At 48.7% G+C, this 26,391-nt stretch overlaps 1 protein-coding gene across 2 annotated transcripts in view; it reads left to right on the top strand.

Moving 5' to 3' along the window:
* Nucleotides 1-23,649, top strand: part of Bag3 (BCL2-associated athanogene 3) — a 31,280-nt gene extending 7,631 nt beyond the window's left edge. The window contains exons 2-4 of one of the 2 annotated variants that reach the window (XM_013021975.1): nucleotides 15,472-15,798; nucleotides 18,322-18,720; nucleotides 22,304-23,649. In XM_013021975.1, the coding sequence (XP_012877429.1) occupies nucleotides 15,472-15,798; nucleotides 18,322-18,720; nucleotides 22,304-23,128 (1,551 nt within the window). In that variant the 3' untranslated portion in view covers nucleotides 23,129-23,649. Of the gene's footprint in view, nucleotides 1-15,471; nucleotides 15,799-18,321; nucleotides 18,721-22,300 lie in introns of both variants that reach the window. The other variant, XM_013021974.1, reaches the window with a different exon arrangement.
* Nucleotides 23,650-26,391: the final 2,742 nt, after the last annotated feature.

Raw genomic sequence — 26,391 nt, 5'->3', positions numbered from 1 at the left:
ACCGGCGGGCGCCGGGGGCGACACCAGCGAGGGTGGGGATCTCTCGGGTATTTCACCTTCAAGTTCCAGAACTTGTTTGAGAGCGCTGTTGGCTTGGCTGTCTGGGCTCAGGCAGTGACTCAGGAGGCTGGTGTGAATACTCCCCCACCCCCCAGATTGCGTGGTTGAAACTGCTGTGGATAAGAAAGAATTCTAGTGTGACTCTTACGCCAATAGGGTGGGCTTCATCCAGAGAGTTTGTAAGTTCGAGACTCTCCAGCGTGGCTATTGTCCTGAGACATTGCCTCACACTGGAGAGAAAGAGAATGGGTATGTTTTTCTAATGACGTCCATTCCTTCCTTGTTGTGGTATTAAAATACTTTAGGAATTGTTTCCGTGTACCACAACTGAGTAGGGCACTCCGGCCAATACAGCAGATGAATGCCTCATGTACTTCACCCTCTAGAGGTTGAAAATGTACATTTGCGATGAAGCCAGGCTGGGCAATGGACACTTGTAATCCACAGACTGGGGAAAGAGGATTGCAGTGTTCAAGGCCAGCCTGGGCTCCATAAGTTCATAAACTGCTCCCCCAAGGAAACAAAATACATTTTGGAGCATGAATATTTGCAAATATGTTTGGAGTGAGCCTGTTCATTGAAAAATTATAATGAATAAAAAATTACAATTGCTATATTAATTTGTTAATTTCTATGATGTTTGAGCTGTAATCCTTTAATCCTAGCAACTCGGGAGGCTGAGAACTGAGAATTGTGGTTTGAAGCCTGCTGGGGCAGGAAAGTCTGTGAGACTCTTATCTCCAATTAAACCACCACCACTATCCACCTTCATCCCCTCCCCCCCACCAAAAAAAAAAAAAGCCGGAATGGCTCAAGTGGTAGAAAAGAAGCCTTGAACAAAAAAGCCCTGAGTTCAAGGCCTAGGATGGCACCAAAACTTTAGGAACATTATTTTAGAGAATCAATCCATATATCTTCATTTTTACATGCTTTTTCCCCTTGTTATTTAATTATTGTGGTGCTGGGATTGAATCTAGGGCCTTGAGAAGGCTAGTTCAATACCACTGAGCTACCCACCAGCCTGCACATCTTTTCCTTAAAATTAAAACTGGTCCCAAGCAATGAGATAGTGTATGTTCAGCAGTTTACATTCACAAGGAATTAATTGTATATTTATTTCTGGAAATTAGCACAAGAGGCTATAATTAGCTGGGATGGGCACAATTACATGTGTCTTTTTGTGTCTGTTTTCATCCATTATTGGGTGAAACTTGTGCTCATTTTAAACCAGTCTTGTTACTGCAGGCCGCATGGGTGTAGGAAATCACTAGCATGGTGTGTATCTTTCCTTTTGAGGTCTCCTTCCTGTAGACACCTGACAGTCTGAATCCGGTTTGAGTACTGCCAGCACTTTTGTTTTCCATGGGAAACTTACCCAGCAAGTTGGGATCTTCCTGGACCTACAGTGTTTTGTTTTGTTTTTTTAATCTTTAAAGAGGTGGGAAGGAGGGAAACTCATGTAGGAGTTACTATTTTTCTCAACAGAAAACATGAAGCATTAAGTCAGAAAAGTCGATGTGAAATTTTCACAGTGTTTCAGTTCAGCCTCTTCATTTTACTGATAAACAACACATAGAATCCAAGTCATTTACAAAGGTCATTGGCCAGCGCCAAGAGCCAGAAAAGAACCATGTGATGTGGCTGTCTGAATAAGAGGCAGTACGTCTATCTGTCTAGATGTCAAAAGTGACTCTGGCCGGGCGCCGGTGGCTCATGCCTGTAATCCTAGCTACTCAGGAGGCTGAGATCTGAGGATTACGGTTCAAAGCCAGCCCAGGCAGGGAAGTCCTTGAGACTTTTATCTCCAATAAACCACTAAAGAAAACCGGAAGTGACGTAGTGGTTCAAGCGATAGAGCAGTGGTTCAAGCGATAGAGCGCTTGCCTTGAAGCTGAAGAGCACAGGGACAGCACCGAAGCCCAGAGTTCCAGCCCCAAGACTGACCAAAAAAAAAAAAAAAGGTATTCCACTTCTGGATAAGAGTCTCATGGACTTTGCTGTCCAGGCTGGCTTTGAACCTTGATCCTCAAATCTCAGGCTCTTGAGTAGGTAGGATTACAGATATGAGCTACTGGCACCTGAATTAAACCCATGGTTTGGAAACTCATAGAATATCAGGATGACAAATGCAGCTTCATTTACGTGAATTTGTACCTTACTCTAGACTGTATACCATAGAAAAATCTCAGTATTATTTTATATTAGAAGTTGGTTTCTTAATGCTACCATGTTTGAAAGCATGAGAAAGCTTTTGTGGAGGACTCAGCCTCAGGATGTTTGGTCAAACCATGTTGGTAAAGAAATGGCTTTCAGGGAAAGAAGAAAAAGTCTGGCACTTCATGTTCTTTATTTTTTTTACTTTTGTGTTTTCTTTAGGGAGAGACCTGGGGCTTGAACTCAGGGCCTGGGCACTGTCCTTACTGTCCTTGAACTTTTTTGCTCAAGACTAGTTCTCAACAACTTGAGCCACAGCTCTACTTCTGTGTGTGTGTGTGTGTGTGTGTGTGTGTGATTAATTGGAGATAAGGGTTTCATGGAGGGGCTGGGAAGGTGTCTCAGTGGTAGAGCGCTTGCCTTGCATGCCTGAGGCCCTGGGTTCGATTCCTCAGCACCACATAAGAAAAAAGCCGGAGGTGGCGCTGTGGCTCAAGTGGTAGAGCACTAGCCTTGAGCTGAAGAGCTGAGGGACAGCGCCCAGGCCCAGAGTTCAGGCCCCACGACCGGACCCCCCCAAAAAATAAATAAAAATAAATTTAAAAAAAGAGTTTCATGGACTTTTCTGCTTGGGCTGTCCTCAGATTTCAGCCTCCTGAATAGCTAGGATTACAGGAGTGAGCACCACTGGCTCCTGGCTTAACACTGCCTGTTTCATTTAGTCTTAAACTCTGTCCTTTCAGAATTGACCCTCTGCATTCTGATCAAGTGGTTAGAGCAAGTCTTTCATCCTGTTTTTACAGGGTTCAAATGAAAGCAAGTAACCTGTCATCCTGTGCCGAATGGAGGCAAAGATGTTGTCTTTATCCGACACCTTTCTAATTCCCCACCTACAGTCTTGCTGGGTTTTGATTTTCTGCATGATTGGCCTTACGGCTAATCTCCTGGCAAGTTTGTACCAGCCCAGGCCCCTTTTCCTGCAGACTGTAGCAGGGTGGCAATCACTTTGGAGTTGGAAGCTATACAAGTCCCTGCAGCCACTTGCTGATGTTCTTCTCTGAATAAACACAGGAGTGTGGTACCCCATGCACTTCCATGGGAGGACAGGCAGACCCTACTCCACCATGGAGCAGAGCTGTGTCACTTTGTGGATCTTGGGGTTCACCAGTTTGGCAGCTTCCAGGGAAACCTTTAAAGAATTCAAATTCCCCTCCACTTACCTCGTGTTGAATCTAAATTACTCAAGAGTCAGACCCAGAAAAAGCTTTCTGGTGATTCTGACTCTGACAGATTGGTCTTGAGCGCCACAGTGGCTGCTGGTCCCATTTTTGTTTTTTGTTTTTTTTTGGTCTGGTTGTGGGGCCTGAACTCTGGGCCTGGCCGCTGTCCCTCAGCTCTTCAGCTCAAGGCTAGCGCTCTACCACTTGAGCCACAGTGCCACTTCTGGCTTTTTTCTTTTTGCTTATGTGGTGCTGAGGAATCGAACCCAGGGCCTCATGCATGCAAGGCAAGCGCTCTACCACTGAGCCACCTTCCCAGCCCTAGTCCCATTTTTGTAGAGGCGAAGCAGGGCTGTCCTGCTCTCTCCTTGGGCCCTGCAATCCCTCAGGCCTGGCTTGCTTCATATCTGACTTGTACAGCTTTCTTCAGCTTATACTTTGCTTCTTGGGGAAGCTTTCCAGTGCCTCCTGGGGTAGAGGTGGTATGAGGAGCAGGGGGAACATCCCTGCACAAGGTCTGGCAGGGTAGTAGAGCCAGACTGGGGAGACCGCCTTCTTCCCAGGAGGAAGTGAGCAAGACTTCTCCCTTTTTCCTGTGGTGCCCACCCACAGAATCTGGCCATCATTGTTTGACAGATTATCCTCAAGTGCTGTGAGAGGTAGAAACATTCTTTCAGAACAAATTGGAAATATTTTCAGTTATGATTAAAGTGAAGAGACCCATTTGTTCTACTTCATCTTCAGAATTTTCTTGAAGATGAGATCATTTTGCTCTTTGCAGATCGATTACAAGCTGTTAGGACTCTTAGAATCAGAGCACCATCAGGAAATAAGTGGCCATTTTCCTTCATTGCATTTCAGAAAGTTGCAGTCATAATCGAGTAAAGGCCTCTCTCTGCTCCTGGCTGAATTGATCTGTTAGAAGGGAGTGTTTGCAGATGGAGATGCAGAGTATGGCTACAGGGCTTGGGAGCTCTATTCAAGACCTTCATTTCTGAACAACAGCCTGTGTTTGAATTGCATAAGAACCGACTGCAAAATAATTTGTATCCTGGTTTGTGTGCACACAGAGGACCTGTGGCAGGTTGACGTTAGCCAGGGCTGGGAAGGCTTAAATGTTGGATGCTGTCAGGGCTGGTGGTGAGTCAGAAGGCTTCATACCACCCATGAGGCTTGATTAGCACTGTCCTTGTTTCTGGAATGACACACAGTTGCCTTATATAAAACACTCTGCATGTTTATTACTTGTTATTGACATTTTAAAATGTTGTTCTGATGTTTGCCATCCAAAATAGGATCCAACCCTGCTTTTTCTCCTTTGAGTGTTGCTGTATTAATGTGTTCTTAAATTTTTAAGAGGCCTTAAGTAGAAAAGCTGGGAATGGAAAACAGAGGTCTGCTTATTAGGAGACTCTCAGACTGACCAGGACGGATGAATCCTGCCATTACCCCAGCTCTCCACTGCCATGAATCCCTTCACACCTTGCATCTCTTTCTGCCTCGTGTCTTAGATTCATAACCAGACTTCTGAGACCAGGCCCCTCACTCAGATGCAGGAGTCGATCTCTGTCCTTTGTCTGGCATGTCTGATACTTGTGTGATATCTGGTGTTACTAAATCTTCTCACATTTCTATGAAAATATCTTTGGGGCCTTGGCAGCTTTTCAGGAAGCGGGCAGCTTGCAAAAGCTTCATCAGAAAGGATTTCTTTAGGAAGGAATGAGAATTATTTTATTTTTGTACCAGTCTTGGTGCTTGAACTCAGGACATAGGCACTGTCCCTGAGTTTTTTCTTTTTCTTTTCTTTTCTTTTTTTTTTTGCCAGTCGTGGGGCCTGAACTCTGGGCCTGGGCGCTGTCCCTCAGCTCTTCAGCTCAAGGCGAGCGCTTTACCACTTGAGTCACAGTGCCACTTCTGGCTTTTTCTGCTTATGTGGTGCTGAAGAATTGAACCCAGGGCTTCATGCATGCAAGGCAAGCGCTCTACCACTGAGCCACCTTCCCAGCTCTGTCCCTGAGTTTTTGTGCTTAAGGCTAGTTACTCTATCATTTGAGCCACAGTGCCACTTCAGTTTTTCTGGTGATTAGTTGGAGATAAGAGTCTCACAGATTTTTTTTTTCCTGCCCAGCTGGCTTTGAGTGGCGATCCTCAGATCTCAGCCTCCTGAGTAGCTAGGATTACAGGCATGAGCCAACAGGGCCTGTCTGAGCATAATATTTATGGTCTGTCTACATACTCATGTATACCTGTGAGATGCCTTTATGACCTTGTCTCTCTAAATACTCAAGCTGGCTCTTGAAGATAGAAACTACTATGTTTTTATGCATGAGGGAATACTCCAAGGAGAGTACCTGTCTGTGGCACAACAGAAAGATTGCCAGAGCCAGTCCTGGGGTTCTGCTTGGGTGACAGGCACACTTACCCTTAGTGACCAGGCCACTTCCCACTCTGGTTCCCCAGGCACACCCTAGATAATAAACGGCCTGGGTCCATCTCTGTATAGTGGATGAGAAATGATGACCCATTTCCCGAGCCTGGGCTGAACTGCTGGGCCCTTTTCTTCATGCATGCAGTTTGAAAGTCACTTGAGTGCCTGCTGTGTTCATGAGGCCTTGTCAGCTTGTACATTGTGTATGGCAGGGGTGGCAGGGTGGTTCTGGGGCTTGAACTCAGGGCTTGGTCCCATAGCTTTTTTGTTCAAGCCTGCTGCTCTACCACTAAAGTCACAGCTCCAATTCTAACTTTTTGCTGGTTAACTGGAGATGTCTCATGAACTTCCTTGCCTGGGCTTGGCTTCAGGCCTCAGATCTCAGCCTCCCTGAGTAAGCTAGATTAGGTGTGAGCACCTGTGCCCAGCTGAGGCTTTTTTTCTAGGTAGGCTAACTCCTGCTTTGCCAAGAGGTCCAGACAGTGTTTCATCTCTGCCTCTCCCTGCCTGGCATGGACTGCAGGCTTGGGAGAAATTGAACAAATGACAGTGTAGGCCCAGATGGGTTGGTGAAAGAAAAGCTGCCTGGAAACGTAGAAGGGAAATGTGTCACAGGAAGCGCTTTGTCAGCTCCTTAATCTGCAGTGCTGTCCTGGGCTTCCAAGTGTCCCCCTGAGGCCTGTCCCTTTAATCACGTTCTGAATGGCCTTTTCTGCACCAGTATGGCCGTGTCCATCCCTTCAGGCCTGGGGGGGCTCTGTTCTGATCCCACCAGTGACACAGCAGCTTCCAGCAGGTCTGCAGGAGTGCTGAGAGCCCACAGAAGCCAGGTGCCAGCCCGCGTCCGTGCAGGCGGCAGCCTGGCTCTGGGAAAGGAGTCTTTTCAATTTGTTTTTCTTGTGGCTGGCAGTAAGATCAGGCACCGTGCACAGACAGCTTCTTCATCGTCCATTCTGAAAAGCCCAGAATTGCTCTCTGCCTATGCCAGGGGCCTTTGAACACATTGCTACTCCCAGCTCCCACACGAGCGGTGCCCTTGTGATCTGAGGCGGGACTTTCCACCCATCATTTCTTAGCATCCTGTTGGGAGACCAGACGTTTCCTATTTCCTACCTCGGTGTTCACTGGGGGTGGGGGGGAGGATGTCAGCTTTATTTTTTTAACTCTCCTTGGACCCTAAGTAAAAAAATGGACCACTTTGAAAATGCAGGCAGTGGAAGGAAAGGAAGCGTCAGAATATAGCCAGGTAAAGGCAGCCGCCACTGGTTGCTTGGGATTTAGAATCAGTGCTGCAGGCCCTTAGTTGGGGGGGGGGGTCTCTCTCTTTTGCCAGGTAGACCAGGGTCTTTTTCTCCAGAGCCCCTGACGACAGTGGCACCAGCGCCGAATTCAGGGCTGTAGTGACTCAGAGGAGCTGAGTGTCTCCACTCTTGCTCGCCCTTCCTTGGTTGGCCGATGACTCAGCACAGAGCCGTGGCTCGCTGACCCAGAGCAAAGTCGGACTGAATGTTCCAGGTCTGAGCCTTAGCCAGAAGTGAAATAGCTTTCCCTCTCGCTGCGCTTTACCCAGAGAAGATGAAGGGATTGGAGACGTGAATCACACATGAACGCTGACACACACAGTATACCGGTATGACAGGAAGGAGGTAGCAAAAGGAGGAGGAGCGTGTGCCTGGCCTTACCAGCAGGTAGACCTGGGTTTCAAGACCTTAGGGAAATTGCTTGCCCTCTCCAAGCCTCAGTCTTCACCTTCTTTAAAATGGGTCCAGCAGGTTTTGGGAAATTGAAGAGGATGTTGCATTGAAGGTGCTTAGAGCAAAGCCTGAACTGTAGCATGTGTGGGCCCTGGAGTGGTGGGTGTATGGCCTCGCCTGTGGGCCGGAAGGGCATTCGCAGCAAGGCATTTGGCTGTCCCACACAGCAGACTTACCTGTGCTTGCGTCGTTCTGCTCTTAGTCAGGCACAGAGTCGCTGGGCCTCCTCCTCCTCCCTCTGTACCAAGTTTAGCTGACATCTTTAGAAACCTGCTCTGGGCTTCCTGTGCCCCTGGTGTGGGTAGCGGGCAGATGGGTAGGAAATGGAATACAGCAGGGGACTACATGAAGACTTTGGGCTTTCTGAAGCCTCCACTAGCTCCCTGAGCCCTGTGAGCTGGTGTCTTGTCCTGAGTTCCCTGTCCTAGACAAGCTGAGAGGTGGTGATTTCTCCTGTGCGCCAGTGTTAGGATGTCCCACTGTTAGGACACCTTGAGGGAAGGAGGCTCCCAGCCCTGAGCAGCCCTGAGCCCAAAGCCAGACAGGAACAGAGGAGCCTAGTTGGGGGGCACCTTAATGATGGCCTCCAAGGCTTGTCATCTGAACCCAGTACTAAGGGGTTGTAAGCACCACAAATTGAAGGAGAGGAAAGAAGGGGTTTTCTGATGATCATCACCATCTTGTGTGTGGGGAGGGGTGATTATTGTGGAAGAATGCTTTAAGAAGCCACTTGGAGTAAGAAGAGGCCCCCAGGAATTCTACCTAGAGATCTCATCCGAGAAGTGTTCCATTGATGAATTGGCAAGTTGTAGTTTGTACACACTGTGTATCTACCAATGCACTGCTCACTAGTACCCACCAAAGCCACATGGTTGACATGCCCATGTGTTGGCCACTGAGTTCACTGTTTGTGGGATAAATCCTTGAGATAATTGAGTGTGCTTCCTGGTTATGGAGTTTCAGGTGATTTCCCACCCATAACTCCTAGCTTTGAGTGGATTTAAATCAGGTGACATGGGCCCCACCCCTCGAGAGAAAATACATCAATGTTTCATTTCCCCGAAGCTGTGAGTTCAGGAGCTTCTCAGCCTGGCTGTGCTCCAGTTTTCCCCCATGGCATGGGGCTTTGTCCCACCCAAACATCCGCCAGGTGGAATCCTTGGGGAGGGCACCAGGGAGGCTGTGGAGAAGATGCCAGCAGACCTTCTGCTCCAGGGCAGACTTCTGGCACCTGGGTTGGTTTTTCTCTTTTCCTCCCTCTGGCAGAGCAAGGGGTCTCAGTGCAGGGAGGGATAATGCCCAGTGGGGGTTTTGTCTGTATGCAGACCCTTCCTTGCTAAGTAGTGCTCTTAAGGCCCTCAGATCAAGGGGCTGCTCACTCATTACTACAGGTTTCTTACCAAGTGGGTGAAAACCAACCCAACAGGACTCCCTAAACAAGAGGCCCACGCAGCTGCTGCTGGAGGAAACCAGCTCCTTCAGTAGCTTTGGACTATGGGGACATGGCTGTAGAGGACAGGGAGTGGAATGGCTTTAGTTTGTGGACCTCCTCATGCCTTACTTCACTTAAAACCTTTCAGAAACCCCTAGAAAGGGCTGGAATTTTTACAGCTGGGGAAACTGAGTCTTAGTATCAGGGCACTCTGCTGGAAGCCAGCAGCTGGTAGCAGTAAGGAGGGATTAAAGGCCAGACTGGCAGCTTGCAGACCAGGACTCCTGCTGGTTCATTGCTGTTTGTTTGGACATGGCTGTGAAAAGGAGCAGTGCTGGCTGTGTCTGAAAGTTGTTTTTGTTGTTGTTGTTGTTTTTTTCCAGTAGAAACACATCAGGACAAGGGATTTCTTAATCGCAAAATGAAATGTTTAGGAATAACAGGGACATCAGGACGAAACTTCCATTCACCATGACTTGGGGGAGGCCCACAGACTTCCTATTTTATCAGCAGTCCCAGGACAAAACCTCCCTCTTCAGAGGTGCTATAAATGGACTTCGGGGGAAGGTGAGCCTGGCTTGTTCAGGATTTCCCGAGTCTATTAAGACCCTAAACAGTACAGGAATACAATGCCACAATCTAGTGGTATTTACAAGAATTTAGAGTTAGACCATAATCGTTGATTTACAGGATGTAAATGGCTGTTTATATATCAAATTAGCAATAATACTTTACATAGTCTATGGCCTGTCATTGGAGGTGAGAGGTTGTAACAGAAGGTAGATGAAGCGCGGTGTGTCTCCTGCCCCACGGAGGTGAGCCACGCCACTTATTTCCACCCAGCTCCTAGCTACATGACGCATTCCATCATTGCTCTTTTCCTCCATCTTTTTTTCCTATCTTTTTTTCTTTGTTTTAGAAGCTTAGAAATATTGTTAGTTAAATTCAAGACCTGACCCCAGTGAGCCTCTTCTGGCCTAAAAACCCAATTAATAGACTCGGTGTCCTACTTAGCACTCCAGGCCCGTCAAGTTGGGAGTGCTGTGGGGCAGCCCTGCCCTTAGCTCAGACCATGGTGATGAGCGTGGTGGTTTGTAGGTGGCAAGTCAACTCTCTGAAGAGCCCCGTGCTCTGCAGTCAGGTTGAGGCCACATTCCGGCCACTTGCCATCTAGGGGACCAACTGTGGAGGTGTGCAGGCCAAACCTCCATGCTCTTCCGTGAACTCCTGTGTGCCCAACTTACACTATAAAGGGCATGCACAGCATGTGCCCAGCAGCCATTCTTCCTGGCTGACTTTCTAAGGTACAAGGACTTGGGGTGGGGCCATATGCAACCTCCTCCTCTTCTTCTTCTTCTCCTTCTCCTTCTGCTGTGGGGCTTGAACTCTGGGCCTGGGTGCTGTCCCTCAGCTCTTCAGCTCAGGTGAGCACTCTGCCACTTGAGCCACAGGACCACTTCCAGTTTTTGAGTGGTTTATTGGAGATGAGTCTCACAGACTTTCCTGCCTGAGCAGGCTTTGAATGGCGATCCTCAGATCTCAGCCTCCTGAGTAGCTAGGATTACAGGTGTGAGCCTCAGCTGCCAGGCCCTCCTCTTCATTTGGGACACAAAACTTCCAAATGCCTTGAGTTCCAGCAATTTCTGATGGGAATTTCAGATTCCTGTTTCCCAGGGTCCTCACATACCTGTTGAATCATACTTGCTTGGTTAGAGTTTAGGGCCTGCAGTTTTGTTTGCATTTTCTGACTGTGCAGTCACTCACTACAGTCTTGAAAACCACTCCTGGGGAGAATATTTCGGGGCTTCCCCTACATTTACCAGTCAGAAAACTAAGGTGCAGGGAGAGATGCAAGCTGCTCTGTGACACACTGGGGCAGAGCAGGATGTTAGAGCAAGTGCAGGCTTTGCCACAGTTGTGCCTTTACTGCGCATGTACTAAGCAGCAGTCAGTCGGTGGACAGGCACAGCACTTACCAGGCTGAGAACTGACCTCAGGCTTTCCCCAGTAATAATGTCTCATGCGGAATAGGGCACATCTGGGGTGACCTTTTTCTGTTTTTCATCATGGCCATCTCACGAAGTTGTTTGGTGCCTCAAGAGGAACCTGAGAGGAATTTAAAGCAATGTGCAAACAACAGAGAGGAATTAACTAATTTGTCTTAGAAATTAACATAGTGAGATAAGCATTGAAAGTAGGGCCCAGGGGCTCCTATTTCCTAATTGGATTTTGTATGTATATTCCGGGTATCTTTACCAAAGATAAGGATAATGAGCTTGCCGGTCTTGAAGAGGGAGGGAAATGAGTATCTGCAGCCCTCTGCTTGTGTCCCTGTCACTGTCACATGATCACCCAATCCCGAGGAAGCAGAATCCCAATCCCAGATCACTTTTATTAGCCAGGATACAGCCAGTAGGGAATCCTAGTTGAAAGATGCCAATGTAATCTGGAGACTCTGGACATGTGCTAGAACTTGAGAACACTATTGTTTCTTGTTTGTTTGTTTGTTTTTAATTTTAGTTTTTTAGTGCTAGTACTGGGGCTTGAATTCAGAGCCTTTCATTCTTTTTTTTTCTGGTGTGTGTGTGGGAGGGGTCGGTTATGGGGCCTGAACTCTGGGCCTGGGCACTGTCCCTCAGCTCTTCAGCATAAGGCTAGCACTCTACCACTTGAGCCACAGTGCCACTTCCAGCCTTTTTTTCTTATGTGGTGCTGAGGAATCAACCCAGGGTCTCATGCATGCAAGACAAGCACTCTACCACTGAGCCAACTTCCCAGCCCCGCCCCCCTTTTTTCCGATTATGGGGCTTGACCTCTGGGACTGGGTGCTGTCCCTCAGCTCTTCAGCTCAAGGCTAGCACTCTACCACTTGAGCCACAGCACCACTCCAGCTTTTTCTGTTTATGTGGTGCTGAGGAATCAAACCCAGAGCCTCATGCATCCAAGGCAAGCACTTACCACTGAGTCACCTTCCCAGCACCAGAGCCTCTCATTCTTGCTCTTTTTTCTCCCCACTTACGGCTGGTGATCTACCACTGGAATCATGCCTCCAATTCCAGTGTTTTGTTGGTTAATTGGAAATAAGAATCTTGAGGATTTGTCTGCCTGGCTGGCTTCAAACCTTGATTTTCAGATCTCAGCCTCCTAAGTAGCCAGGATTATAGGTGTGAGCCACCGGCATCTGGCCTCTGTTCTTTCCTGTCTAGACCTGCACTTGACACTTCTGGAAAAGACCCAGACTACATGTTGGCTCCAGCCTGTGCCTTCACAGTCCCTGCGCAAGCTGGGTGGGGTCTTCTCCCTCTCTTTTTTTTTGGTTGTTGGTTGTGGGGCTTGAACTCGGCCCGAACACTGTCCCTCAGCTCTTCTGCTCAAGGTGAGAGCTCTACCACTTGAGCCACAGCGCCACTTCTGGTTTTCTGGTGGTTAATTGGAGATGAGTCTCATGGACTTTCCTGCTCGGGCTGGCTTTGAACTGTAATTCTCAGATCTCAGCCTCCTGGTAGTTAGGATTACAGGTGTGTGCCACCGGGGCCTGGCTCCTCTTCTTTCTCTCCTCCCTTTTCTTCCTCAGTTGAGGAACAGAATATAACCGGTACCTTTGGATGCAGGGTCTTCCCCAGGAGTCCTTCCTGCCGGGGACTCAGTCTCCGAAGGATCTGGCTGTGAGGGTGTGAGACTGGCAGCCATCACCTGTAAAATCCAGTGATCCGGCAGGGTGTGGCTGCAGAGATGTGTTCAGTGTGGCAGATTCCTACATACGGGGACACACGTAGGTACCACCACCACAAGTTTCTCTCCATGCCATTCCCAGCCACTGCCATCTTCTCCAGAGGCAACGACAGTCTGATTTCTGTCATTATCGTTAGCTTTGTCCTTTGGGTCTTTTGGAATCTAAAGGGAAGTTAATTTACCATGGTCCCTCTGGGTGTCCCTCTTAATATGTCTCAGGAGACCATGGTAGATCTACTGTATTTTCTAGAAAAGGAAATGAAGGCTAAGAGGATTGTCCAAGCTCACTTGGAAGCAAGAATGCACTGGCTTCCGTCTGGTGAGCTTTCTTCCTGGAAGGGCCCGTGGTTCCCTCACATCCAGCCTCACCTGCTTTACGAGTGACTTTGCCTCTTGTCTGTCCATTCAGCCCGTCAGCCCCACTCAGCTCCATTCAGGAGATCACATCTCACTGGTTCCACGATCCCTCGGAGCCTATGGGGAGCACTGAAGGAAGAGCTCAAGGTTTGCAAGTGTTTGGCTGCAAGGGGCGTGCAGTGGCTGAGAACCAGTGAGCCCCAAAGACGATATCCCAGGGCTTCCACAGGCCCCCATTTCCTTGGGAGGAAGGTTGGCTGTGTGTGCACTTAGTGAGCGGGGCCAGGAGGTCTGTTACCTGGATGCCGAGCAGAGGTTTCTTCAGCGCCTCTTGGCGACTCCCTGAGCTGCCCTCATGGCAAGAATTGCGTTCTGAATGTGAGCCTGGATCTGCTCCCTGCTCTTGGGTGACCTGAGAGTTGAGCAGACAAAAATAATGCCACTGCCATGAGCACGTGGGTATTCTAATCTGAGAGTGCCAAGTGCCTGTCTGCCTGTGTCCCCAAGGACAAAGTGATACCCTTGCCTTCCCTGTGTTTTGGGGACCCTTCCAGGGGCAAAGTCTAAAGAAGAAGGCCGAGGATGGCCCGAATGGACTAAAGTCCAGGGCCAGCCACCTGGTTCCCATACTTACACATCAGTAGAGATGTGACAGAGATATTGGTCTCTTCATTCAAATCAAACCAGCTCTCCAGATCTGCCCTGACTTTTGGCTAGTTTTGCAGCATGGGAACTTACAGCCTGCAGGCTCATAGATTCTCAGCCTCCTGCCCTGCTGCTGTGCCTGAGGCCTCTCCCAGGGAGGCTCCTTCTCCTTAACTCTGATGGATGGGAGGCGAGTCGTGCAGCCCCTGGTTGGTAAGAGATGACACTGACCAATGGGTGGCTGGCCAGCCTTGTTGTCTGAAATCAGATCTCGCCTTGTGGTACATCTGGAACTTGGCTTTCTCAAGGGTCCCAAAATAGCCAGGCCACCGAAGAGAGAACTTCATGAGAGAATGTAAGAGAGGGACCCCAACTGCTCCTTGCTCAGGCAAGAAAAAAATTAGACCCTGGTATTTGTTAAAGCACACACAGCAAGAAAAACTTCATTTGGAACCACTGTGACAGGTGTGTGGACCACCGCAATGGGTCTTTCCAGGGGGAGACGGATGGGGCTTGATGCCCAGTGTGGCCTAGGCAAAGAGACATTTATAGCCAAGGGGCATGGTGACACTCCGCGGATGAAAATTGTTCAAAGGACAAAACCACCAAGGGGAAGAGGCTTCAGGCTAAACTGACCCAACAGGGCTCTTGCTAAAGCCTGGCCAGGGTGGTCAGACATCCCCTGGGGGTGGGGAGTGGACACAAGGAACAGGATCAGGTATCCTGGATCATCAGAGAGACATGGAGATTCTGGCTAACCTGACTTTGCAGTTCTTTTACTAAAACTGGATTTTACCTGGAAGTGCACAGAGGGACCTAGAGAAGGTTCTAGAGCCTGACTCAAGCTTGACCAGGCAAAGTCTCTTGTTAGTAGGGCTCCTACCACTAGCACAATTCAGTCTTAGGGTTTGTTCTCTTTCTGTGTGCCTTCATCATTCCTGTGTAGCTCCTTTTCATGAAGCTTGTTCTAAAAATATTCTCAAGGAAGCAGCCTCTGGCTCCCCTCCCCCCACTTCTCTGGCTCACGCCTATAATCCTAGCTACTCAGGAGGCTGAGATCTGAGGATTGTGGTTTGAAGCCAACTCCATGCAGAAAAGTTTATGAGATTCTTCAATGAAAGAAACCAAAAAGCTGGAGGTGGAGCTGCGCCACAAGTGGTAGAGAACTAGCATTGAGCACAAAAGCTCAGGGACAATGCTCAGGCCCCAAGTTCAAGCCCTAGCACACACAAAAAAAGATTTCCAAATGGGGTTTTGTGTTTGAGTCCACTAACTCTCTGTGTAGGTGGGAGACTTGAGGGCCTTTTGGGAAACAGAGAAGGTTGCTGTCCTTTAGAAGCTGGAATTGCATGCTCTGCCTGGGAGATTCCCTGGTCTGGGTCTCTGAAGACCGAGGGAGCAGTCAGCAGCTCTCCTACATATCTGCTGCCCCCTGTCTCCAGTGGTCTCGCCAACCAGGGCTCCTCCACTCCCCTCTTCTAATCTCCAACCACACCGCAGCCTCTAAGAGACAGACAGTTTGGCCAGGCTCTGGGCCGTGGGGTGCAGCATGGGGCCATGCTGGCTAAGCAATGTTGTGTCTCCCCCAGGCCACTGGAAGATGAGAGCAGTCAGCACCAATCTGTTTTCTCTTCAAGTGTGTTTTCTTCCGTTTCTAATCGGTCTGTGTTTCTCCTTGACTTATTATAGGAAACTCCATCCTCTGCCAACGGCCCCTCCCGCGATGGCTCCAGGCCTCTGCCCACTAGGGAAGGCCAGGCTGTGTACCCCCAGCTCCGACCAGGCTACATTCCCATTCCTGTCCTCCACGAAGGCTCTGAGCACCGGCAGCCACACACTTTCCATGCCTATCCCCAGCCTGGGGTGCAGCGATTCCGAACCGAGGCAGCTGCGGCTGCCCCTCAGAGGTCCCAGTCACCTCTGCGCAGCATGGCAGAAGCCGTCCAGCCAGACAAGCAGTGTGGACAGGGCGCGGCGGCTACCTCTGCTCAGCCCCCCGCCTCTCATGGACCTGAGGTAAGGAGAGGCCTGGCTTACCCTGGGCCAGGTGCCAGGTGCCCTGCAGGGCCTCGGAGCCTGGCCACAGCATCAGAGCTCCTGCAGTTGACAGCTCCGCCTGGTCCCGGTATTTCATAGGGGTTTAGGTGGCCAGGGCAGGAGTTACATAGCTTATCTTTGTAGTTTTAAAGGAGGCTGGAACACCGGGCACGGGTGGCTCACACCTATAATCCTAACTACTCAGGAGGCTGAGATCTGAGGATCACAGTTCAAAGCCAGCCTAGGCAGGAAAGTCCTTGAGACTCTTATCTCCATTTAACCACCAGAAAACCGGATATGGTGCTGTGGTTCAAGCAGTAGAGCACTAGCCTTAAGCGGAAGAGCTCAGGGACAGGGCCCAGGCCCAGAGTTCTAGCCCGACGCCTGGCAAAAAAAGAGGCTGGAGGCATGGCTTTGGTAGAGTGCCTGCCTGGCAAAAGTGAAAGGTCCTGAGTTCACTCCTCAGTAGCACACCCCACCCCAAATTGTAATTATAAGAATGTAAGCCGTCAACTTCATAATCTCCTCCTAATTCCTGCTGGGTTTTCTGCGTCAAGGAGAGCAATATATTTCCTTCAGTTCAGTGCTCATGGATAAATGCTTTGTATAATTGTGTTGGTAAAGAAAACTGGACTACATCCCTACCTTCAGAGTGTCCCACAGTTTAAAAGGAAACAACAACAATAATAATAAAAAGGCTTTTTAGGATAGTATTGCTACCCTGAATATCAATACTTCAAAGTGCATTGGTAGGTTCAGTGCATTAATAGATAAGCTGGGCTTGGTAGTTCATGCCTATAATCCTAGCTTCAAGGGAGGCTGAGATCAGGAGGATCAAGACCTGCCTGAACAAAAAAGTCTACAAGACGTCTTGTCAACCAGGAAAAAGCTGGATGTGGTATATACTGGTATCTTAGCCACATGGGAGGTGTAAATAAGAGGATCACAGTCCAGGCCAACCCAGGAAAAAAGTGAACCTGTTAAAAAAAATAACTAAAGCGAAAAGGGCTGGGAGTGTAGTTCAGTGGTAGAATACCTACCTAGTAATGACAAGGCCTGAGTTCAAATCCCAGTTACAGCAAAAAAACAAAACAAAACAAAAAGATCATCTGGTTCTTAGCTGAGATTTGTGGGACAGAGACCTAACAGGATTGTGAGTAGTAAGCACTCTGAATTTTCTGACACTGTTTCTTTTTTTTTCTTTTTGCCAGTAGTGGGGCTTGAACTCAGGGCCTGGGCACTGTCCCAAGCTTCTTTTGCTCAAGACTACACTCTACCTTGAGCCACTTCCGGCTTTTTCTGTGTATGTGGTCCTGAGGAATTGGACTCAGGGCTTCATACATGCTAGGCAAGCCCTGTACCACTAAGCCACCTTCCCAGCCCCTGACGTTGTTTCTTAAGCACAAACCTTCACTGTATCTGCACCAGAGCCTTGAGCACCCTCAGTTCTGTTCTGAATCAGTTGAGCTCCTCTCCTGCTTCTTGGTGAAAACTGTTGTTTATGTAGGATACTGAGAGGCTTTTGAAGACACAGTATCTGCATTTATAGTGTTTTTACTGTAAAAATCAAACATACTGGTAAGAGGTATCTTAGCAAATATAAGCTAACAAGGCTCTTAGGAGCTAAGTGCATAAAGGCCCATCTCCTTTTCTAGAATGCCAGGCTCCACTAGGGATCCACACACTGTCAGTTGCTCAGCTTCCTTCTCTATAGGTGAGTAGAAAAATGGTTAAGGATCAGGAAAAAGATACTCAGTAACCACAGATACAGTGGACCTAGCACTTACTGCATGTACTGCTTCATGCTGAGATACAGACACACATGATTGTAAAAGGATTCAGTGTGTCCTGTACGTACTACTGCCATGCTAGACATAGGCACCGATGATTTTACGTTAGCTTCAAAATCACCCAGTGAGAAGGTGCAGTATTCTTGTCCCATGTTTCAAATAAGACTTAGAGACCTACTGAGACACTAAGAATTTGAACTCAAGCTTCATCCAGAACTCTGTCTAATACTACTTTGTGTGCGCGTGTGTTAGTACTGGGGCTTCTACTCAGGGCCTGGCTTGGATGCTGTCCCTTAGCTTTTTCACTCAAAGCCACACATCCACTTCCAGCTTTTTGGCTTTTTTTTCCTTTTTCTTTTTTGGTGGTTATTTGGAGATAAGAGTCTCAGAGACTCTTCTGCCTGGTCTGGCTTCAAAACACAATCGTCAGCTCTCAGCCTCCATACAAGCTAGAACTACAGACGTGAGCCACTGATACTCAGCTTAACGTTACTTTTTTGGGAGTGGGCTGGGGTTGAACATAGGGTCTTGTGCCCACTAAACATGTGCTGTACCCCTGAGCTCCACCTCCCTGCTGAGAAAAACAGCATCATCTCCAGGAGACACTGGGGAAAGTGTTGCCTTATTACGCAGGAAATCAGTGGAAGGCTGAGCGCCAGCCAGTGAGTGGGTCCCTCGTGGCACTGTGGCCTCTACCCTTTGTGTCTTGCAGAGGTCCCAGTCTCCAGCTGCCTCAGACTGCTCATCGGCGTCCTCCTCGGCCAGCCTGCCCTCCTCCGGCAGGAGCAGCTTGGGGAGTCACCAGCTCCCCCGGGGCTATATCCCCATCCCAGTGATCCATGAGCAGAACGCCGCCCGGCCGGCAGCCCAGCCCTTCCACCAAACCCAGAAGACCCACTACCCAGCTCCACAGGGTGAATACCAGACTCACCAGCCTGTGTACCACAAGATCCAGGGTGACGAGTGGGAGCCCCGGAGCCCGAGGGCGGCGTCCCCTTTCAGATCGCCCGTCCGGGGCGTGTCCAGCAGGGAAGGCTCGCCAGCCAGAAGCAGCACACCCGTGCACTCCCCATCACCCATCCGTGTGCAAACGGTGGTGGACAGGACCCAGGTATGGGCAGTTGTTTCAGACAGCCGCAGCTGTATCTCTCGAGGGGCGGAGGAGCTTCCTGTCAGCCCTGCCTCACTAACATAGAGAGGAACTGGAGAAAAGGGGGATTCTGGGAATTGCTGGTCCTCACAAAATGCAGGCTTATGGCTACGGACCCTCCACTCTTCCTGCAGCTTTTTTTTTTTTCCCTCTCAGTGGATTATTTTTCATCGCAGCTGCTCTAGGGGCAGAGGAGACGGCTTGATGAACTCACACACCTGGGATGAGTTCCTCCCCATATATATATATGCCTGTGCACTGCATCAGAGCTGTCTCCTCGGGCCATGAACAGGGAGTGGAGACGGGGTCTCCACTCAACAAGCCATTCTACGCACTCCCTTAGTGAGCTGATCAGGTAGGACCCACTTCACTTCCTAGAAGGCCAGCACAGCCCCGACCTCCTGCCTTCCAGTCAGTCTTGCCTCTTTGTGGAGGGAGCTTCCTTGTCTTTTTCATGGTGCTCTGTTGGGATGTGAGTTTTGTATTTCAAGGTGCTTATCTTTTGTCTTTAGCTCTGAGCCTGATGACAAAGAACCATGTCTGGATAACCTTTCTCAGATCCCTTTGCGATAGGACATGTGGTCCCTGGCTGATGCTGGCTGCTGGTGGTAGAAGGAAGCCATCCTGGCCTGCTGCAGGTCATGGGCACGGGCCTCTCATCCTGCTGTGGAGAGAGGCTGGCTGCTGGAGGATGACTGCATCTCACCAGCTTACAGTTTCACATCATTAGAGTTCGGTGGCCCTGGGCCCTCTGGCTGCAACTTGAGCAACGGAATTCCTCTTTAACCCAGTTTTTAGGAGAAAAGTCCCTCCCAAGAGTCACACAAAGAGGTTCTGTGTACCTTGCACCCAAATTCACATTTCGCTACATTTGTTGTCTGCGTCATCTGTATATTTTAGCTGTCTTGAGAGTTACTTGCAAACATTATGCCCGTTTGCCCCTAAACAGCAAATACTTTTCCTAAGAAAAACATAACTATAGTAGAACTACAGGTTTTAAGAAATTTTCATGGAAAAAAATTTGTTTTTTGTCAGAGACTGGGATTCAAATTTGACTTGAACCACACCTCCAACCCCTTTGGAATTTTTTTTTTGCCAGTCCTGGGGCTTGAACTCTGAGCCTGGGCGCTGTCCCTGAGCTCCTTTCACTCAAGGCTAGCCATCTACCACTTGAGCCTCAGCACCACTTCCGGCTTTTTCTGTGATTAATTGGAGATAAGAGTCTCACAGACTTTCCTGCCTGAGCAGCTTCAAACCTAGATCTCCAGATCTCAGCCTCCCGAGTAGCTAGAATTACAGGCATGAGCCACCAGCTCCCAGCTTGGAATTCTTAAAATAGTGTCATCCATTATTCTATCCATTTCAAATGTCTTTCACAGTGATCTCCCCATCTCAGATGGAGTCTGGGTCACGAGGCCAGTCCTTCCATGTCTCTTCTTGTGTCTCTGGAACAGCTCCTCCACCTTGCAGTGCTTTCATGACCATGGTATTTTTGCAGAATACAGGCCATGGGGCAGCCTCTCCTGTTTTCCCAAAGCTACCTCTTACATGCAGCCTCCATGGCTTTTGCAACCCAAAGCCAGGGTGTATGATGGGTTGGTGAGTCGTAAGAATGAAGTTTGGCAAAGCAATTTGGTGGGAAAGGAGGTTGCTGGTGCTTAGACAGCTGTCACCAGGTTTACCTCAGATTTAGTAATCCTGGGAAAGAAGTGCGAAGTAGAGATTTCCCACGCCTTTCCCGTGTTTCTCATAATTGGTGAAACAATATTTAATACTCTTATCCTTATGAACCTTGATCATGGTAGCCATCTTTTTATAGCTTGTTCAAAGAACCATTTTTGGAGGCGTTCATGATTGATTAATTGAGCATGAAATTAGAATTAATATTCCTACTTGTGAGGAGAAATAGTATAGTTCAACTTTTACTTTGCAGTTGCTGAAGCTCGGGAAAGTTTTACAGGTGTATGCGTGTGTCCGGGTGCTACAGGTGTATGCGTGTGTCCGGTTGCTACAGGTGGATGCGTGTGTCCAGGTGCATGTGCTGCTGTGCTTGTGCCATTTCAGGGGCTTGAATTCACTCAGGGCCTGGCGCTGTCCCAAAACTTTTATTGTTCAAGGCTTTTTTGCTCTGCTACTGCCACAGCTCCACTTCTGGGTTTATGGCGATTAATTGGAGATAAGAGTCTCAGGAATTTTCTTGCCTTGGGCTCCTTTGAACCATGATCCTCAGATCTGAGCCTCCCAAGTAGCTAGGATTCTAAGTGTGAGCCACTAGTGCCCAGCAGTCTGACAGATTTTACATATTTTTTCACATGCTAGAAGAGCTATAGCAGTCCTGTTTTGAGCATATCTCATTTTTTTATAACTATGGCCTTTAGTCACGTGCAAGATTGCACAATCAGAAGTGAGTGTGGAGTGCCGCTTCATGGGTGTGTTGGGCTCTGGCACATGTGTGCTTGTGTAGAATTCCTCTGGGGTTAACTATTTGGAACGTTGCTTATTCTCAAAGATACTGCAGTCTGGACAGAAACCACTGGACTGTCAGAGGTTTCAAAAAGAGGATTGTCCTCTTGCGGAACAGATGTAAAGGTCACCGGTGAGCTGAGGCGGCCCAGCAAGAAGGGAGGGCCTGACGCAGGCCGCTGGCTGCATGCAGAGGTGGAGCCACTCAGGATCCGCTGCGCCAGCCTTGATCAGCAGCCACAATGAGTTTTTGCTGTTTACACATTTGAAAATTATATCAGCTTTCATTTCCTTACTATTAAAAAATTTCTACTCACCTTGAGGATCAAGGTTCAAAACCAGCCTAAACAGACAAATTACTTCTAATTAACTAGCAAAAAGTCAGAGTTGGAGGTATGGCTCAAGTGGTAGCATGGCAACCATGAACAAAAAACGCTGAGCCAAAGTGTAAGGCTCTGAGTTCAAACCCCAATACTGGCACACAAAAAAGGAATAAGAATGCCATGTACAAAGCCACTTATGGAGGCTGAGGCAAAAGGGTCATGAGTTCAAGGCCAGCCTGGACTGTATAGTGAGCTCCTGTCTCAAGAAACCATTAAAAAAAAAAAGGTGGGGGTGGGTAGGAGGGGCTGGGAATTGGCTTAGTGGTAGAGTGCTACTAGCATGCATGAAACCCAGGGTTCGATTCCTTAGTACCACGTGAACCAAGTAAGCTGGAAGTGGCTCTGTGGCTCAAGTGGTAGAGTGCTAGCCTTGAGCAAAATGAAGCTCAGGCAGTGCCCACGCCCTGAGTTCAGGACTGGCAACAAAACAAAAAACACCCCAAATCCTTATACATGTGATGTCTAATAGCTACCAGGCGGCATGGGCCACCGTGATCAATAGAATGGTTTTTTATTTGGGCTATTAAATTTTTTTTATTTCCCAGGTTTGTTTGTGTTTTTTTCCCTGATTCATACTTGTCTGTGGCTTCCAGCCAATTAGTAAAAATTTCTTTACAAGGAAATCCTTCCCCACTCCCTTACCTCTAATGAAGTCAATAAATGTTTTTTTTCTTTCTTTATCTCTTTTTTCTCAGCAGCCTGTGGCCCATCGAGAGTCTCCACCTGTGGCTCAACCTGAGAACAAACCAGAAAGCAAGCCAGGCCCCACTGCGCCAGACCTCCCTCCTGGACACGTCCCCATTCAGGTGATCCGCAAGGAGGCGGAGCCCAAGGCCGCGCCCCAGAAGCCACAGCCTCCTCCTGCTGAGAAGACCGAAGTAAAGGTCCCCTCGCCTCCCATTCCTTGTCCTCCTCCCAGTCCCGCCCCACCAGCTGCTGTCCCTGCCTCTCCCAAGAACGTGGCTGCACCAGAGAGGGCAGCCCCCAGTCCTGCCCCTGCAGAAGCGACACCCCTCAAAGCAGGAGAGGCCGAGGCCCCCCCCAAGCATCCAGGTGTGCTGAAAGTGGAAGCCATCCTGGAGAAGGTGCAAGGGCTGGAGCAGGCGGTGGACAGCTTCGAAGGCAAGAAGACTGACAAGAAGTACCTGATGATTGAGGAGTATCTGACCAAGGAGCTGCTGGCTCTGGATTCCGTGGACCCTGAAGGACGAGCTGATGTGCGCCAGGCCCGGAGAGATGGGGTCAGGAAGGTTCAGACCATCTTGGAAAAACTGGAGCAGAAAGCAATCGATGTCCCGGGTCAAATCCAGGTCTATGAACTCCAGCCCAGCAACCCTGAAACTGACCAGCCTCTGCAGGAAATCATAGGGATGGGTGCTGTGGCAGCAGACAAAGGGAAGAAAAGTGACGGAAATGAAGACCCCCAAGCTGAAACCCAGCAGCCAGAAGCTGCTGTAGCAGCAACAGCAGCAGCAGCAGCTCCAAATCCAGGCAGCACAGTGGACTCAGCTGGCACCGAATGAAGTACAGACCAGGGGCAGGGACTGCTGATGTGCTCTAGGGGTTTTAGATTGCATGCATTTCAGGGGCTGTCAGTCAGTTTTTGTTCATAGCCACTTGGTACGCAGTAACTTGGGTGGAGGCAAAGCACTAATAAAAGGGCTGAAAGGAAAGTGATGCTTTGCTTCTGTATTCTTCCTCTGTATAAATAAAGCAGTTGCTTCAGAAGTTTAACCCATTGCTTGTGTGGGGCCCTGTATGGGCATGGGCACAGAATGTTAGCCGTGCCTGTGAGCTGTCTTCTTGTAGCTCTGGGACTGAAGGAGTCTTGAAGGGGGTACACAGGGAGTTGATTTCTCACCACGGAAATATGAAACCCATTTTTCAGAAATGTTGTCATTTTAATGGGATGATTTTCATCTCATTCAAATACCTAACCTTAGATAGAAAAGAATGTGTAAGGAGCCATAGGAATATCTGTATGTTGAATGACTTTAATGTTACATTTGGGGGAAAAAAGGAATAATAAAGTAGTTATATAACTCAGAATGGTTTTGTGGGTTTTTTTGAGGGGGAGCTGTGGTTTGAATTCAAGGCCTTGTGCTTGTGAGGCTGCTACTCCACCGTCCAGGCTGGTCTGCATCACAATCCTCCTATTTCAGCATGGTGCAGGGTTGGCAAGCACAAGCCACCATGCCTCGCATTTTATTGCTAACAAGAAGTGAGCTTTTCACCAGGCTATCCTCACACTGTGATCCTCCAGAGCTTAGCCTCCAGAGTAGCTAAGATTACAGACATGAATCACTACTTAGCTGTTTTTTGTGGTTTCTGAAAAACGGGGCAGCATCAAGATGATTGGTCACTAGCTTTCATCAAACTACATGAAGAACACATTTCTTAGTTGGCTGCAAGATTTGTGCTATCTCTCTCTACCTGTCCTAAGAGAATGAATCTTGGGCCACGTTCCAGTTTCAGGAACAACTGAACTGTGAGAAGCCTGAGGGCTGTGGACTCAGATGATGAAGGCGCCTCCCCACCCCTTTGGACTGGCCCAGCCAGCAGCCACAGTGCCTTGGACAGTATTTTTTGCCCTCCACACTTGCCAAGGTATCCTGTGGTGTCCAAGTCACCAGGGGCTGGAAATGTGCTCTGAGAGACTTCCGGGCATCTTTCTCTGACTGAGTCACCAAAACAGATGGGACGAGTTTTCTCCTCTCAGGTTGGGTTCCTAGAAGCCTCTGGGCTTAGGGGTCACATGTACCCAGATGCCACTGGGTAGATTTTTTTTCTCCCCAGTACTGGGACTTGAACTCAGTGCCTGGACACTGGCCTTTATTAGCTTTTTGCTCAAGGCTAGCATTCTACCACTTGAGCCACACCTTCACTTTTGGCTTTTTGCTGGTTAACTGGAGATAAGAGTCTCACAGACCTTCCTGCTTGGGCTGGCTTGGAACTTTGATCCTCTAATCTCAGCTGCCTGAGTAGCTAGGATTACAGGCATGAGTCACCTGTGCCCAGCAGAGGATGGTTCTTTAAAGCTTGAGAAAGACCACAACCTTAGAACATGCATAGGAGGTATTTTTTTTAATGTCATGACTTGCCAAATGGAGTTGAAAAAGAGGAAGACCTGAGACATTGAGCCTCAGAGTGCGTGTGCTGAGATCTGCATGAGCCCTCAGCCCAGTCGCATGACTGTATAGCGTTTAATATTGGTGTCTGACGATGGTGCACAAAAATACCTGCTGCTCTACTTGCCACTCAGTGTGCTGAGAAAGGCTGAAGTCACTCGGCTGGGAAGCTGCCAGCATCATTCCTGAGTGAACTCATTTGGGAAGGACAAGCCAACCACATGCCACTGCTTCCTCAGACTCCAGCATGGAAATAGAAAAAGAAACTGGGATCTTTTTTAACGAAGTAAACACTGTGACCTCTTCTTCTGGGGACTCGAGTGTCTATTCTCAGTGGACCTCAAACAACATGAAGGCTCCTGGAGTGATTATTGAATTTAGGCTGAGAGTAACTTGATTGCCCAACATCATAAACAGTTCTACATTAAGTAGAAGAATACTTTGCAATCCTGGAATTCTTCCCAGTCATCTAGGTTAGATGGAACGTGGACTTGAGGATGGTTCTGTGGCCTGAGTTCATGCCTGGGCCTGGCACAGGGTCCACACACATTGCTGACTGTAGGCTCTTACCTAACTGTGTTGGCCCCTGTAGGAATTGGGGGGGGGGAAGCTACCAGACGTCAGGAGGTCTTGGTTTACTTAACCCCCCTGCCCCACCCCAATCCTTTAGAGAGCAATGCCATTAACACAAGCTTGAATCAGACCTTGGGGCTCAAATTACAACTCTGCTGTGTGATAGCTGAGACAATGCCAAGTTACAGAGCCTTCCTCTTCCTCCTCCTGTTCCTGGGTTCCTCATTTACTCGGGGAGGATGAGCCTGGGGATGATAAGAGCTACTATTAACAGCCTCATTTAACACAGGGAAACAGTGACATGCTCTTGTACAGCCAGGAGCAGAGGCAAGATTTGAACCAAGGTCCACAGTGTTCCAGTCTTCAGCACCCTAGTGGACTGTGGTGGCCAAGAGAGAAAACAAATAGGAGAATTAACTCGTGCCATTTTTGAGAGTATTTGATTTTATACATTGTTTTGGATGAAAGCAAGTGATTTGGAACTGCTGCAGATGGAGCCTTCTTATAAATGCTTTGACTTAGGAATTTCTTCTTTTTTTTTAACTTTAGTGGATTGTGAAAGAAATATATATTGAGTGGATTCATACTTCAATTTTTTTTGGGGGGGGTCCGGTCGTGGGGCCTGAACTCTGGGCCTGGGCGCTGTCCCTCAGCTCTTCAGCTCAAGGCTAGCGCTCTACCACTTGAGCCACAGCGCCACTTCCGGCTTTTTTCTTTTTTCTTATGTGGTGCTGAGGAATCGAACCCAAGGCCTCATGCATGCAAGGCAAACACTCTACCACTGAGCCACCTTCCCAGCCCCATACTTCAAATTTTGAATTAGTTTCTCTTCCTGGGGTAGTGACATGCTGTGCAAATCTCACAAGTAAGGGTGGACACAGGGGAAACGGGTGAGCCTGTGGTGCACTCTGCCCGTCTGTTGGGCTGTTCGCTAGAGTGAGTGTCCGAAGTGCATTCTCCATTTATGATACTCAGCTTCTGATTGGCTTAGTGGACTGGAACTGGGGGAGCCAGTGAGTGAGGGCGCCTGCCCTGAAAGCCACACGCAGCCTGGTCACGTGCAGCCTGCATCCCTGGGTGTGGCT

Source organism: Dipodomys ordii, unplaced genomic scaffold (assembly GCF_000151885.1).
Source record: "Dipodomys ordii isolate 6190 unplaced genomic scaffold, Dord_2.0 Scaffold58, whole genome shotgun sequence".
NCBI lineage: Eukaryota > Metazoa > Chordata > Mammalia > Rodentia > Heteromyidae > Dipodomys > Dipodomys ordii.
The sequence above is the reverse complement of the archived record's forward strand: the minus strand, read 5'-3'. Positions and strand labels throughout refer to the sequence as shown.